Source organism: Phoxinus phoxinus (genome assembly GCF_949152265.1).
Source record: "Phoxinus phoxinus genome assembly, chromosome: 19".
Lineage (NCBI taxonomy): Eukaryota > Metazoa > Chordata > Actinopteri > Cypriniformes > Leuciscidae > Phoxinus > Phoxinus phoxinus.
The window spans coordinates 24,592,330-24,606,789 of record NC_136894.1 but is presented as its reverse complement, the minus strand read 5'-3'; the positions used below and the strand labels follow the sequence as shown (position 1 = coordinate 24,606,789).

Here is a 14,460-nt window from a genome sequence, read left to right as displayed (position 1 = left end):
TTTACAATTTTTAAACATAAGCTGCTCTTTTAGCCCCACACTGCAACTAATGTAATGCAAGTTTGATGAAGGCAAATTTCTTTATGTCTCCTTTACAGCGATAGATGTGACGTATCTCCTCGAGGAAGGCTCTGGTCGCCGCCTCCGCAGACGGACGCTTGGACTGAGCGAATTTATTTGCAGGAAGTAATGCTGACAGCACTCTCTGCTGAGCACGCTTGCAGAGCAGCAAGAGAATAATGGATAACGAGGAGCAGGGGTGGACTACACCTGAAAAAAAAGAGGGGAAATGGAGGTGGGAGGATATTTATATCTTGCAGTTTCTTTTTAAAGGAGCCACAAGAGAGACCAGCCTGAGCTACGTGCACTGAGGACACGCAATTTGCTGCGAGTCGTCAACCTTGATGCGTTTCAAAAGTGCAAGTGTCACACATAGGAAAGTTGAAACGGAAGAAAAGCGCCTTGAAATTCAAACCCAATTGTCATGGATGAACTACGACTTTACTGGTCAAACGTCTCCAATGACTTAAGTTGTTAAGGAAGCGCGTGGTACTAAATTTTGCCTTCGTTTCGGCTGCAAGTAGAAAACAAATGAGAGACCGGTGCCACCTTGTGGTCTACAGTGGGAATGACTTGAAAACAACCAAGAAAGAGCAGAACGAGGCAAAAAATAAAACAGAATTAAGAGCGACATAGGAGGTGCAGTGTAGCGCACACACACTGCCCGTAGACTGAGAAGCGCGAGAGAGAGAGAAAGGAGAGAGCTGAGAAAGAACGTTGGCTAACTGCACTTTTAACAACACGGACATCATTCGCTCCCCGGAGATGTACGGATAAGACACACTAACATTCACACAGTATTGATGAATGCTGTATGATAAAGCAAAACAAATAAGTATATTACCTTCTTTTTTTGTTTTTTTTTGTTTGTTATACTGCAATCACATTAGGAATGGAGCACGACGGGGGTATCCATATTTGTGAGTTCGGGACTTCGGGACTGGGCTGGAATGTTTCGCTTCTGTTATCGTGGGCATTGTGATTGGTTAGAGTGGGTGCCAGCCCCGCCCCCTTTTTTAAAAAAGTATTTAATTCACCAGCTAAAAGAAAAAACAACAAAACAAAATCTAGCAGTGGAGGCGCGCTGGCTTTAAATATATATAACGCCTTAGAATGCCATGATCTTGAGCGTTTTTTTGTTTATGGTAGTGTGTGAGATTCTTTACGGTGTTTGTGAGCGTGTGTGTGTGTGTGTGTGTGAGCCCATTCTGATAATATAAATACGAAAGAGGAAACAACTAAGGGCTTGACTAAGCAGTTAATAAACAGTTAAATTCATGAATCCACAAGAACTTATTGAATCATGTGATGTCATATTTTTTGTGGTTTGTAGGGCGGGTGGGATGGGGTTTGGGTCGAGGTTTTAGTATTGTCATTTTCTTTTCATTTTCTTTAAAAAAAATTTATGGCCTTTCAGGTTGCCATGGAGAATGTTTATATACAAAATCACGATGAGATTTTTTTTTTTGCCCTTAAAGCTTCAGCTATGACAGATAAGTATTTCAAACCCCTTAGATGGACCGACACGGAAAAAAACAACAATGAAAACTGACAAACAAACGGAAAGTTGTATAGTGCCAAGCTATGTATATATACAGACAGGAAAATGTGAGAAATGTCTCCAAAAGCAATATCTTGATAATGGATTTTGTGTATTGTATTGTACAGGATTCAGCCCTATATGTATTATTATTATTGTTATTATTATTACCATTCTTAAACGATTTGTATCGACAGAACTGTCACATGTAACTTTACGAGAAGTGGAGGAGAAAGTGGCAGACATTATAATTAATAATCGCTTCAAATTTCCATAAACCGTCTGAAACCTTGTTACCCAAAAACATGAATTAGCGCATTTCGAGAGGGAGGATTGTCTGATGAACTTTGTCGAAGGGGACACCGCAGTGAGCCCAGACCTGGCACCTGTCACTGTAATAATTAATATGAACATTATTATAATTATTATTATTATTACTTTTTGAGGAGAAAAAGATATAATGTTCCTCGTTTTTTTTGCTGCAAAGTGTTGAACACTAAAAAAACAAACCAACATAAAAATGTAAAATGATATTTTGGCAGAAAAGAAGCTGTCAACCCGATATCATGTTCTTAATCTCCTTTTTAATTTTTTGTTCTTCAAATGAGAAAAGATTGTTCTGTTTTTTTTTTTTTTGTGATAGCGGTCATAAATATAATGCTTGTATTTCTTGTATTTGTGTGTTTTTGTGTGATTTGTTTAGTTATTTTTAGACAATCACAAAATAAGATGCAAGCATTGTATATGGACAGACTGGCAGGCATTTTGTGATGTTGTGTACAGTTTGTCGAAACTTCTTCCACTCTGGTTCAAAGTTTGTAATTATAAAGTCATGAAGATGCTGTTGGTTTTTACTTTTTTTGTTTTGTTTTATATTCTATTTGTTTTGTTTGTTTGTTTGTTTTTTAATAAAAAGCACTACATTATTGTGAATATACTTGCCTGTTGCTCATACATTTAGCAGAGAATCTGTGATGCAGTTCTTTACTAGGTCATAACCATTATTACTCCAGGTATACAGACAAATCGTATTTTAATTGTATGGACAGTCAATACATCTTCAAATAAAGTGAATTTTAACTATTGCGTAGCACATTGACATTGTGTACCATCATTTGAACTGCCAAATACATTTGCAAAGAAAACACTAACTTAATAAATACCTTGTATTTTAATGCTGTGTAATTTAATTAATGCCAGATATAATCACCGATGTTTTCACATATATTGACATTGATGTAGTTACTGATTCTTGATTCTTTAAATCCTCACTGTAATGTTCTTAACGCATGTGTGCCTTGTACTTTGATTTTCTCTTTATTTGATCAAAACTTTGGACTCAGTAATTTACAATAGACTTTACATGTAGGAAATATTACAACTTTATACCAACTTTATTACAAAAATATACCTTTTTTTGTAAGGCTTCATAGCTGTCATATATTTATGAAAACATTTATTAATGTATTTAGTCTGTAGGTCATCTCTTCCTATAAAACCTCCAGAAAAAAATACAAATACAATTTGCTAAATATATTTTATTTTTAATTCAATAGATGTAGCCGACATTATTTCGTTTGTTTTTTAAACCATCCTGCAGTCTCTTTTAAATAAATGTGTTATTATTTCTAGTAATTACTTACACATTATGATATCTGGGGTTTATCCATCAGGGGTGCGTGTTCCAGAAACATCGTTGGCAACTGTGATCGCAATTTCCATTGAATTCTATTGGTAACGACGGAACTTGCGACCATAGTTCTATGGTTTTGGGAAACGCACACCAGAGCAGTTTATTTTATTGGTCTTCAGAGTCATAGATATGTATACGTAGATCGATATGTATACGTAGATCGACGTGCCACACTCGACCGATCCAGACACGTCGCCGCGTCCGCCATATTGGAACGGTGACGGTCAGCAGTCGTCACTCACAGTAAGAATCAATGATGCCACACAACATTGTGCAGCTTCTGGTTGCTTCTGGAAGATTTAACCGAGATTTAAATTCCCGAAGTGAAGGGATAACCTTTCTCATGTAAGAATCTGTTGGTTTGGGTTCTTATGGGTTCTCGCTTCAAAAACAGTTTCATCCCAATGGCAATAAACATTCTGAACTCTGAACGCTGAGGACTGTGGATTAGGCATGACCCCTTAGGTATTAAGTATTAATGTGTTTGTCTGTATGTTATCTTATGTTTAATGTTTGGTGTTTAATGTAATGCTGGAACCTGTACCAAAGAGCTGTACTGAAAACAAATTCCACCAGCTTGGCTGTGTGGTCATTAAATTCAAATTCAATTCAAATTCAAAATTATATGTATTAATTCAATATTACAGGATTTTAAACTATGGTACATTTTTAGTGTCATGTTATCTGACACCGCCTTGTTGTATTGTGTAAGTTTAGCAAAATCGTCTGTTGCAGGTATAAATATTCATATTGATTCATTCATACATGCGTCTAGTATGGTTGCAGTCAACTTGAACTTTGACCGTTCCAATATGGTGGACGACAGCCTCTCACCATAGCCTCTCACAAGGTATCTATGTATATATCTATGTTCCGAGCTTCCTGTTTGCCACCATCCACTAGGTGGCTTCAAAAGTAACAGTTGTATTTCAAGGGTTGGCATGGCAATGGAATACAACCTGAGCCAGCTACAACGCTAGTGCTGAATGAGCAGTTAGTTTACTATAAATCGATTGTAAACAATTACTCATTTAAATTAATTATTTGTTTTTGTTTTGGGTTTTAAAAATTGAAATAGTTTCCCGCTGAAAAGATGAGAAAACGAGTTGAGAAATCCTCCAAAGAGAAAGTGGACAAGGTTGATTCCGTGATTGAGGAGGATAACGTTAACGTTACATCTAAAACTGCAGGTATCCGACTGTAAAAACAGACTGGATTTTGATCATGTGATATATATTATAACCAAAATATATGTCCCAAGATGGCAATTAAAGTCAACTGAATGTCAATGTTTTGTGGTATATCACTCACAATAGATGATTACCAGTGTTCAGGAAATCTGGAGTTGGACTTCACAGAACTTTGTAAACTCATGGGTGTGAAAAAGATCCCTTCTGTTAAACTGAAGCAGTCAAAACCTGTGATGGGTAAATATGTTGTACATAAGACAATTGTGTTCTGCTCCCCTATTAAAGCTGCTTTTTAACGCCATAAAACTCTTAATTTTTCCTAATAAAAACCCTAACCTGGACTGAAGAACACAATCAATCTCAGAAATCATTAGAAAGTCAAAGGACAACATGGTCCTCTGAGCCCTGCCTTGAGATAGAGCTGGAGAATGAAGACCAGTCAAAGACAGTCAAGATATCTGGTAAGGCTGTAGCTATTAGATGCAGTTGTTCAAACTCCTAAGAAATATTTCATATCAAAATGTCTTTTATTATTTATTTTTTTGATAGGATGGAAGGTGGATGATATGATGCTTCAGGTGCTGAGCAGGACATTGCCATCCCTCAGTAATTTCCAGTGCTTACAGTGAGCTTGTGTGTGTGTGTGTGTGTGTGTGTGTGTGTGTGTGTTAGTGTCGCCAATAAACAGTATGTTATGTCCATTTCTCAATAACGGTGATGCTTTGCAGCATGTGGCGTGTAGGCCTGACGGATTGCACTTTCGCCTCCTTGAGAAACACAGTGTCTCTGTGCTCAAATCTCAGGTGAGAACAGTCAAACTGTCTTTAAGGGCTAGAATGTCTAAAATTCCCATCATTAATCCTTTTTTAGTGCCATAAAGACCCACATTCAGTGTGTTTCATATGGTTTTTAAAGTGCCCCTATTATGCTTTTTCAGATATTATCTTTCGTGTAATGTGTAATATAACTGTTTGTGAATGTAAAAGGTCTGCAAAGTTTTAAAGATTTAATTGCACACAATTAATTGAGTTATTAGCTATGTTTCCATCTCCCTGTTTGTATGCGCATTTTGAAGTATCGCATCAGAAACGAGTGATGGAAACGGCAGATTTCAACAACAAAAATTCCTAAATTTTGAAATGTTTTTTGACTTGTGCGAAAAAGATTTAATGGAAATAATGGGAGATGGAAACGCATTTAGTATTTATTGACCTTGGATGCATGTAAACCTATTGCAGGAGACCTCCAAACCAAAACTAGCATTAAAGGGGCACCAGAAAACATTAATTAGATTAATTAGAATGTTATGTAAGCCATATTTCCAAGTCTAAAATGATCATCTTTCATGAAATTATGCTATAGGTCTACTTTTTGCTTTACACCACAGACAAAGGAACATATTAACTAAACAGTCCAAATTAGCGTGAGAGCGCAATTAAATAAAAACGCTGATGGAAGTGGAAAGTTCTGCTCGTGATCTATTGACGACGTGCAAATTAAAGCAAATAAAAAATGTAATTAACCAGTTAGCGCAAACTACCGGTTAGCATCTGGCTTAAGGCGTGCTTTTTGGGCGGTAAATAATGGGGTTAACCTTAGTTAATCCTTTTTGTATTATTCATTTAAATTGTCACCTCCTATAAATTTTACGTCTGAAAGGGAAACTCCTTCAAATGCATATAAGGTCAGCTGCAAAAATAACTCTGTCCACGCCTTTTCAGTATGAAGTTTTCACTGTGTGTCTTTAGTAAATCCTGACAATAGTTTTAACGCCAAAAGAGGGTTTGCGCTGCTGCAAACTGTTGGTAAATGTTATCCAAATTATCTATTCGGAAAATAAATTCTGATAATGTGTTCATTGATACTGAAAAATCTGATGACATCATCTACCAACTTATATCTTGCTAGGAAAGTGGTTTTGGATGGCAATCCACTCCCCGAGCAGAGCTACCACTTACTTATAGGGGAGGACAGCATGTGAGTCATTCTTATTTTTAAACACACACACACACACACACACACACACACACACACACACACACACACACACACACACACACACACACACACACACACACACACACACACACACACACACACACACACACACACAATTGCAATATTGAAGAAGAGAGAAAGCAACAGTTTGGGTTAGGGTTATTCTTTTATTCCTTCTTTCACCATGTGACTAAAACCCAAATCAGAGACATTCAAACTGACCAATCAGAAGATTACAACTTCCCCCACCGTACTAAAGGTGTGACAATTCGGTTTCCAAATTACCCTTGGAGGGGGTTGGAACAGGAAAGCAAGTCTTTGTTGATTTTCAACCTTACACCCTAAAAGAACACTTTCTGTAGTTTTACAAATAAGTTTCTGTCAGATTTAGCTAACTTCTGGGTATAAAATTTGTCCCCAAAATAAGGTTAAGTAGGTACACATACATTTGCTGCTTGCAATATAGAACTTAAATGTATTATAATGTTATCAAAATGCATTATTTGTAGTTTTTACACTCAGCTCTTTTTAAATAATGTCTATGCTAGGCTGACAGACTTATCACTACGCAACAGTCATATAGGAGAGGAAGGAGCTCGTCTGATTGGCTCGTCTCTGTCCACTGTACCCACTGCCAACAAAAACCTTCTGTCACTCAACCTGGCCTTTAATAGCATTGGTGATGCAGGTGCAAATCACATTGCTCAGGTGTGTAGAACTGAAGTCTGTCCGTCTGATGGTGTGCGGACATTTTCTAATGATGTCAAGACTGCATACTTAAAATTGAGTTTTTAATATCCCCCATCCCTCTTTCTAAAGGGTCTGCGTCTCAACCGCTCCTTGCTTTGTCTGTCCTTATCCCACAATCAAATAGGAGATGAAGGAGCAACTCGTTTGGCTGAGGTACACATACAGGATTAACTTCTTTTAACAACTACATCTCATTTGCCTTACTTTGCCTAACTTGAGACATTCGCCTGTGAAACATGCATATTTCTATGCAACTCTTTCTCATTTCTTTCTTTAGGTGCTCGGCCCCTTTGCTCTGACACATGAGGAGATAGTTGAGAGGAGAAAGCTGTTAATTCAAGTTGAACAATCAGTGATCCAGCCGTCTCTGGTTAGTCTTGCAGACTCACAGGACCAGCCTCTTTCCGTCCGCAGCAGCTCTTCGCTGGATCGCCTCAACAAGATTGCAAAGAACACCACCAAAAAGAAGGTAAAGCATTATTGGAAAGGCTCATGGCTTTGCCAAACAACCTCAAGTGGCTAAATGAACGTTGCCAGGAATCATGCTAGCCACTATATTTCTGTATCCTATTGTCACCTGCATTGTTGCTTGCTAAAGAAGACAAGACAAGACACACACACACACACACACACACGAAAAGAGTGTGTTTCTTGTGATTTAGAAATAATACAATGGTTTACAGTTTTTTAAGAATGTTTATGTGTAGGACAACCCTAAAAAAGAGGAGAAACCAGCGCCAGCTCAGGTAGCCAAGAAAGAGGAGCCAAAAGTGGTCAAGAAAGGTAATTAAACTAATTTGACTCCTATTTGTTTGAGATTCTGAAGTGCATTTATATTTGATGGTTTACATGTTGAGTTTACATGTTTTCACTCAGATGATAAAGTTCCCCGTAGTCAGGCTGGAAAGATAGGAGCCAAAGACAAGAATCTGCCAGTGTCTGAACAAGAGGTAAGAATTCATTTAACAACTCATCCCGTTATAAAAATGTATATGGCTGAATGAATATTTAAGATACTGTGAGATACTTCATGAAATTATTATTGACCCATCATTATATGAACTGACATATATTGTAATCAATAATATAATCTCTCAAACATTTAGTGGTATGGGATAGAATAGGCATATACAGTTTGTACAGAATAAAAATCATCATGTCTATGGAAAGTCCCCATAAAACATGAACACAACATTTGTGAACATAAAGCAGAATAGAGTACAAAGGAGAGGAAACAGGCAATGACTGTATAACATCAGATTGATCAGAGATGCATCAGAAGAAGAGAGACAGATGGCATAAAATATAGTACATTGCAGTATGTCATGTGATACTGTAAATAGATTACCATGTTAGAGACTCTGTCACATTACTGTAACTCACACTTCATCTGTAAAGGTCAGCTACAGTACAGCTATCAGTCAAATGGCAGAGTGAAAACATTTACCGTATTGCCAACTCTGTTCTAGTACAGAACCTCATGGCAGTTTCATAACTTCATCACACCTTTTGATAACACACTATAGATACTATATTACAAACATTATGGATTCAATGTCATAAGTTATGTAATGTAAGTGTATTTTCTAATGTGGCAACTGTAGCCTGTATTACTGTAATTATTTCAGCAACCAGGGTGAATTGAAACATGTATCTTGCATTGTTTGCTGTTGAATTAATTGATTGTTAAAAGTACTAAATTGAAAGAAGATCATACTGTTGTGTTTCAGTGATTAAACTAAATGTTCTCATTACATATTACAATAACCTTGTTTTTGAAACAATGATTATGTGGACTAAAATGTGTAGAACTGTTATGAAAACATTAGATCAGGTTTTGAAAGAATGACCAGCTGTGTTACAAGTGTGATCAGTTTGGAAGAGTTTTGAAAATGTACACCTTACTTGTGAAAATACCGGTAGTACCAAAGCGAATAAAAAAAACTGTAACTCACACTGAAAAGTCGAGAATTATTAAAAGCCCATGAGAAGGATGCAATACAGAAATCGCTTAATAAAGGTGTGACCCAGGTGTGACCATTGGACAAGAAATGCTCACCAACAAAAAACGAAAAAACAAAGTGTAGTGATTTTACTTTCGCTTACCCAGGGATGCCAATTATGTGGTGATTGGTACTCAGGTCACCTCTGACATTGTGAGTTTTGGATCACATGGTACTTAAGGTGTGGTTATGTGTACATCAGATGACCCTTTCCTCCCTTCTTAATTCAAAAACTTTTACCTTGGCAGTATGAGACACTCCCAACAGGGGGGATGTTCAATCATTTAGAATTAATGTAACCTGGAGGGAGTTGGTCTGCTGATTTATCTGAGCAGATTCCATTCCAGTGCTGTGATTGGCTGCTAGCATCAGAGGGGACACACACAGTGTGGGCCACCCATCTTTCCCCTGTGAAACTCATTTCCATGGCTGCATTCCAGTCCAAAATGGTCATGCCCTTTCACTCGCTATAACTTCCCTCTGTCTCGTTCACTCGGATGTACGTCATTGCTTACGTTGCACGAGTGCCCACTACTGGCGGAAACTGCCAATGGGCTGAATTGGAACGTCCTAAGCCCTTGATCACTTGGAATCAGCTATGGAGTTGATTTATTATTTACATTTCTTTCACTTTAAGAATTTGTGTAATGCAGCATCCAAATGTATATAGGTGTGTTTGGGTTGTTGTAAATAAAAACATTTTTTATCAATATATCATAGAGTTGTTTGTTGTGGTGGTGAACTGCATTGTGGGACATATAGGTGCCTGAAGTGTACATATGAAGTAGACTCGCTCCCTCTGTCAAAATCGAAGGAACGAGGGTCTGTCCATATAAACTTCCCTTGTCACTTCACGAAGTGGAACGCACTTCAAAATGGCGACAGGCATTCCCCCGAGGGGAAGTGCTTAGGGAAGTTCGCAAGTGTGTGTTCAAAAGTGGACTGGAACGCAGCCCATAAAGCACATAAAGCATAAAGTGTCTTTAAAGTTTTACCAATGCATTTCTCACTTTCCAAACCACCACCAGAATACATTTGGCAGTATTCTAAACAAATAGAATCCAAAGAAGATGCAAAAAGATTGAACTGACATGCATTCATCCATTTGCACTGTGGTAGATTTTCCCCTACGGACCTGACTTGAGTTAAACCTGTGTTGTCTCCTAATCAACGCCCCTAAACATCTCCTGATCGACGTTCAATAATATTTATCCTCTGGGTGCAGGGCAGAAACTGCATTTGAACCAATCAGAAGTCCTGTCTTTCCCAGGCTTGGTACTAGAGGTCTTCTTCTTGCCCTGGCTGTTGTCCTAGCGTCGTTATTTGATACCGTTGGACAGTTTGTTTGTGTTAGTTCACCAGGATCCAATCAAAATGTAGCAAAACAGAGAGGGGCCTGGCCATAAACTGGAATGTACTGTTCACCACAGAAGAAAAGTTATTAACTGCAAAAGTCTTAAGATTTAATGTGAAGAATTAGGTGTGGAACCATCAGGAACCCTTTAGTCTCCAGTGCCACCAGAATTTCAACTTACTCAGAGTCTCCAGAAGTACAAGGTGTCAGGTTCTCAAAGACTTTGCTACAGTAAAGAATCCTGAAATGTGACCCCCACTTAATAAGAATCACAAGCTGAAATGTTGAGAGTGACTCTTAAGGGACCAGCACCACTTCCTCTTGTACCACTGTTTGAAGTTTTTATATTTCTAGAATGTAGCAGTAAGTTTTGGGAGATCGTTTCCTGTCAATCTTCTGAAATGCCCAACTTGCTCATTGTTAGTAGCAGCTCACACCATGACTCCCTCACCATGGCCGCTAAGTCATAAGTCACTCTCAACTTATATGTCGACAAAACATTTTTAAAAAATCAGTCTTCATCTATTTCGTGACACTTAAGCTTATGACTTTCATTAAGTGGGGGTCATGTTTCAGGATTCCTTGCCATAGCTAAGTCTCTGAGAACCTGACACCTTGCACTTCTGGAGACTAGGTAGATTGTAATTCTGTAAAAAGGTAGCACTGAAAACTGAGAATTAAAGGATTAGTTCGTTTCAAAATGGAAATTATGTCATCATTTACTCACCCTCAAGTTGTTTTAATCCTGTATGAATGATATTTTTTTGAAAAATGTCGGGAACCAGACAGTTGATGGTCCCCATTGACTACTATGTGATTATTTATATGATTTTGAGCAAATTGGAGTTGACTTTTCTTGTACTTTTGGGTCAGTAGTGGTGTATGTCTTGGAGTTCTGGCATGGAAACCGCATGCGGTTAGTACAGGCCTTACTGTGTAAGCTTGCTGCAGGTCTTTTACAGTCATTTGAGTTTTTTTCTAAACCTGCCTTCTCAGAAATCTGGTTGCAGCCGTTGATAGTGTAACCATTCCATTAATTTTTAACTTGCAAACTATGCTTTCAATGGTGTCTCTTGGAACATTTAGTGCCTTCGCTATCTTTTTGTATCCTTAACTTGCAAACTATGCTTTCAATGGTGTCTCTTGGAACATTTAGTGCCTTCGCTATCTTTTTGTATCCTGTTCTTTGTTTGTGAAGGGCACTGACATCTTCTCTTGACCATACTTTTGACTTAGCCACATTTCTAACATGTAGTAAAACGTGACACTCAACAAACCTAGCCAGTTCAGATATTTCATGTGTTCTATCTCAAGCACACCTGGTGCAACTAAAGAAGCCCTTGATTAGTTGCATCAGGTGTGCTTGAGACAACACCTGTTTTGCAGATTTGTGAGGGATTCTATTCAGGCGGTTGAATAATTTTGAGACTGCGGAAGTCATTAAAAGTTGCATTTTCAGTTGAATTTGGGGAAACCACTTGAAACATTTGTTGTGTTGAGCTATTTCAATTACTTTTGTTTGATTAGTTCATTGCAAACAGCTTAAAGTCTGTCAATTTTGCCAATAAACCTGATTTGCAATTGGGGTTGAATTATTTTGATCACAACTGTATATATCACTTATAAATGGTTATACACAAGTTTAATGTGGTTTGGAATTGGTATGTGCTTGAAAAATATTTGATCAGAATATCGATTTGCCTAATATTTATATCTCCATCCCATCTTAGTCCAGGATAAGATGATGGAATGGACTAAGAAGTCAGAGAAAATAACTTCCTAAATGTTTAGGAAACCTCTTTGCTATAATAAGAGCTTTGAAAATTAAACATCCTTCACATTAAGCATTGGAATATTTGTATGTCAGACAGTGGAGGTGGTTGAGACGGTGATTCCTCTGTTGGATCCTGGAATTGTGCACACTGGAGGGAAAGTCATTCATCCAGGAAACACATGCCTTACTTCTCTGAATCTGTCGGGTGATTTCATTTCAGACTTGGTTTTATTACAGTATTAGAGTAAAACATACTAGAATGTTATGGCTGTAACATTTTCTTTTCTGATAATTCAGGAAATAAACTGACTGAGCAGTCACTCAAGCTGTTCCTCTCATCTTTGGAAGGCCAGGGAGAAGGTGGACTTCTGCGTCTTTCTCTCAATGTAAGTCTCATCACTCTTTTCGTAAGCCTTTTTAAAACCCTCTATGCTATGGTGTATCGTCACTATAAATGACGCAGAGCAAATTGCATTTAAAATACAATAATAACATTCAACCAAAAAAAGAATTACATTTTAGTATTATCATATGACATCCCATTCAGTCAATAAAATTAAAATCCATGTTTGGTCACATTATATATATATATATCATTGTACATCCAATGTTGTCATTTTTAATGCGCATTTTGTCAAATCAACGACTCAAAAGTGTTTTGTGAAACACTAAGACTTTTTCAGTAGTTTTCAGATAGTGAAATGGATTTGAATGTGTGTGAAGTTTCAGACAATTTGCCAAAAATAATTTACCCTAATAGGTCAAATTCAGTTATAAAGGACAGCACCCTAAAAAAAGGCAAAGGTCGGATGTAGAAAACTAATTTTGGAAAATGATTTTAGACTTAAATATACAGTATGTAAAATATAAAGTCTTTTTTTTTTTCTTATTTCATAATAAGTCCCATACAGAGATAAAGAGCTTTTTTAATTTCAACTATGTTTTTCAGAGAAATCGGTTTCCATCTGATTGTGACATCTTCCTGAAGATACAGGAAATGATGGCTCTCAGGGACCCTCTAAACAAAAACAACACTGGTCAGGTGGAGGATGAACATGGTGAACTAAAGACCACCAGTGCAGCTTAACAATGTAATTGACAAGAAAATAAACGTTAACATAAGAATAAAGCATATCAATATCTCATGGTTCCATAATGTTTAACTTCTCAGTCTTCTGATTTTCTTTTGAAATATTTGTTAAACTGTCATTTCCATACTGACACAGACCGTAAAGAACTCTAGACACAGTGCTGAATATTAGTTTGTTTAACATTTTGTTCACTGAACTTTTCTTTGTTTTGATAACTTTTCTAGCATTTTAAAATGTGGAAAATATTCAAAGGCTTACAAGAAAACAGTTTTGTACATTTTGCTCTATATGTATTTTCTGCTATATTTCAGAACATTTTAGCTGAATAATTATTTATGCAATTGTCATTGTGTCATATGCTACATGTTTATGAAAATAAAGCAAGTCCACATAATAAGTATGTTATGGTGCGTTCAAGTCCTCCTGGGAAGTCGTGTTTACAACGGCAGGTGATGGCGGAGTCTACTTTCTCTTAATTAATTACATAAAAATACAGTAAGGTTCTTAAACTCTTGTTCTAGAAAATGAAGGACAAAGAAATGTGCACCAGGTGTACTGTTAAAAAAAGAAAAAAAAGAAAAGTAAATTCATTTATGAAGCCACTGCCAACTTTATCGTTACATGTTGCATTTTTATATTATAATGCGATCACATTCTGTGCAGGTAATTAGCTTACTTAGTAAATAGAAAAGTCTGACAATATCACTGCTAAATTAAGTATTTCTTAGTGACACGCCCATAACTCGTAAAGATCGGGGCTACTTTTTTTTTTCATTCATCAGGAGAACTCATATCTGCATACTTTTCCGATTACAGACAAAACACACACTAAGGAAACCACTGTGATTGGTCCCAGGCAGCGCTGAGATGACACGTGACAATGCGGCGCCCATAGGCGCACTTGAACCGACTTGAACATACAATAAAGCCATTTGATAGAAAGCACAAGATGCAGCTTTAAACAACAATACTTATAATTTAGACCAACCACACTCAACAAGAAATTA

General features: G+C 37.2%; 2 protein-coding genes across 5 annotated transcripts in view; both read left to right on the top strand.

Moving 5' to 3' along the window:
- ash1l (ash1 (absent, small, or homeotic)-like) overlaps positions 1-1,347 on the top strand; it is a 29,477-nt gene extending 28,130 nt beyond the window's left edge. For both annotated transcript variants that reach the window (XM_079590636.1, XM_079590637.1), the window contains exon 27: positions 99-1,347. In XM_079590636.1, coding sequence (XP_079446762.1) covers positions 99-190 — 92 coding nt within the window. In that variant the 3' untranslated portion in view covers positions 191-1,347. The remainder of the gene's footprint in view (positions 1-98) is intronic.
- A 2,109-nt stretch (positions 1,348-3,456) lies between these two features.
- Positions 3,457-13,856, top strand: lrrc71 (leucine rich repeat containing 71). Of its 3 annotated transcripts, none has more exons than XM_079590649.1 (15): positions 3,457-3,536; positions 4,372-4,483; positions 4,610-4,720; positions 4,831-4,944; positions 5,033-5,108; positions 5,212-5,286; positions 6,392-6,460; positions 7,030-7,189; positions 7,301-7,384; positions 7,509-7,700; positions 7,939-8,014; positions 8,108-8,181; positions 12,456-12,567; positions 12,660-12,748; positions 13,312-13,845. In XM_079590649.1, exons 2-15 carry the CDS (start codon positions 4,387-4,389, stop codon positions 13,447-13,449), a joined length of 1,467 nt encoding a protein of 488 aa, XP_079446775.1. In that variant the 5' UTR covers positions 3,457-3,536; positions 4,372-4,386; the 3' UTR covers positions 13,450-13,845. The 3 variants fall into 3 exon arrangements, with proteins under 3 accessions (XP_079446775.1, XP_079446774.1, XP_079446773.1); XM_079590648.1 differs by having other exon boundaries at positions 3,491-3,758; positions 13,312-13,856; XM_079590647.1 differs by lacking the exon at positions 3,457-3,536 and having other exon boundaries at positions 4,218-4,483.
- The last annotated feature ends 604 nt before the right edge of the window (positions 13,857-14,460 follow it).

Excerpts from the sequence above, each read along its gene's own strand:
- lrrc71 (XM_079590648.1), top strand. The coding sequence starts at position 4,387 with ATGAGAAAACGAGTTGAGAAATCCTCCAAAGAGAAAGTGGACAAGGTT. Across the intron at positions 7,385-7,508 it reads GAGCAACTCGTTTGGCTGAG|GTGCTCGGCCCCTTTGCTCT; the intron begins GTACACATACAG and ends TTCTTTCTTTAG. Across the intron at positions 8,015-8,107 it reads GCCAAAAGTGGTCAAGAAAG|ATGATAAAGTTCCCCGTAGT; the intron begins GTAATTAAACTA and ends GTTTTCACTCAG.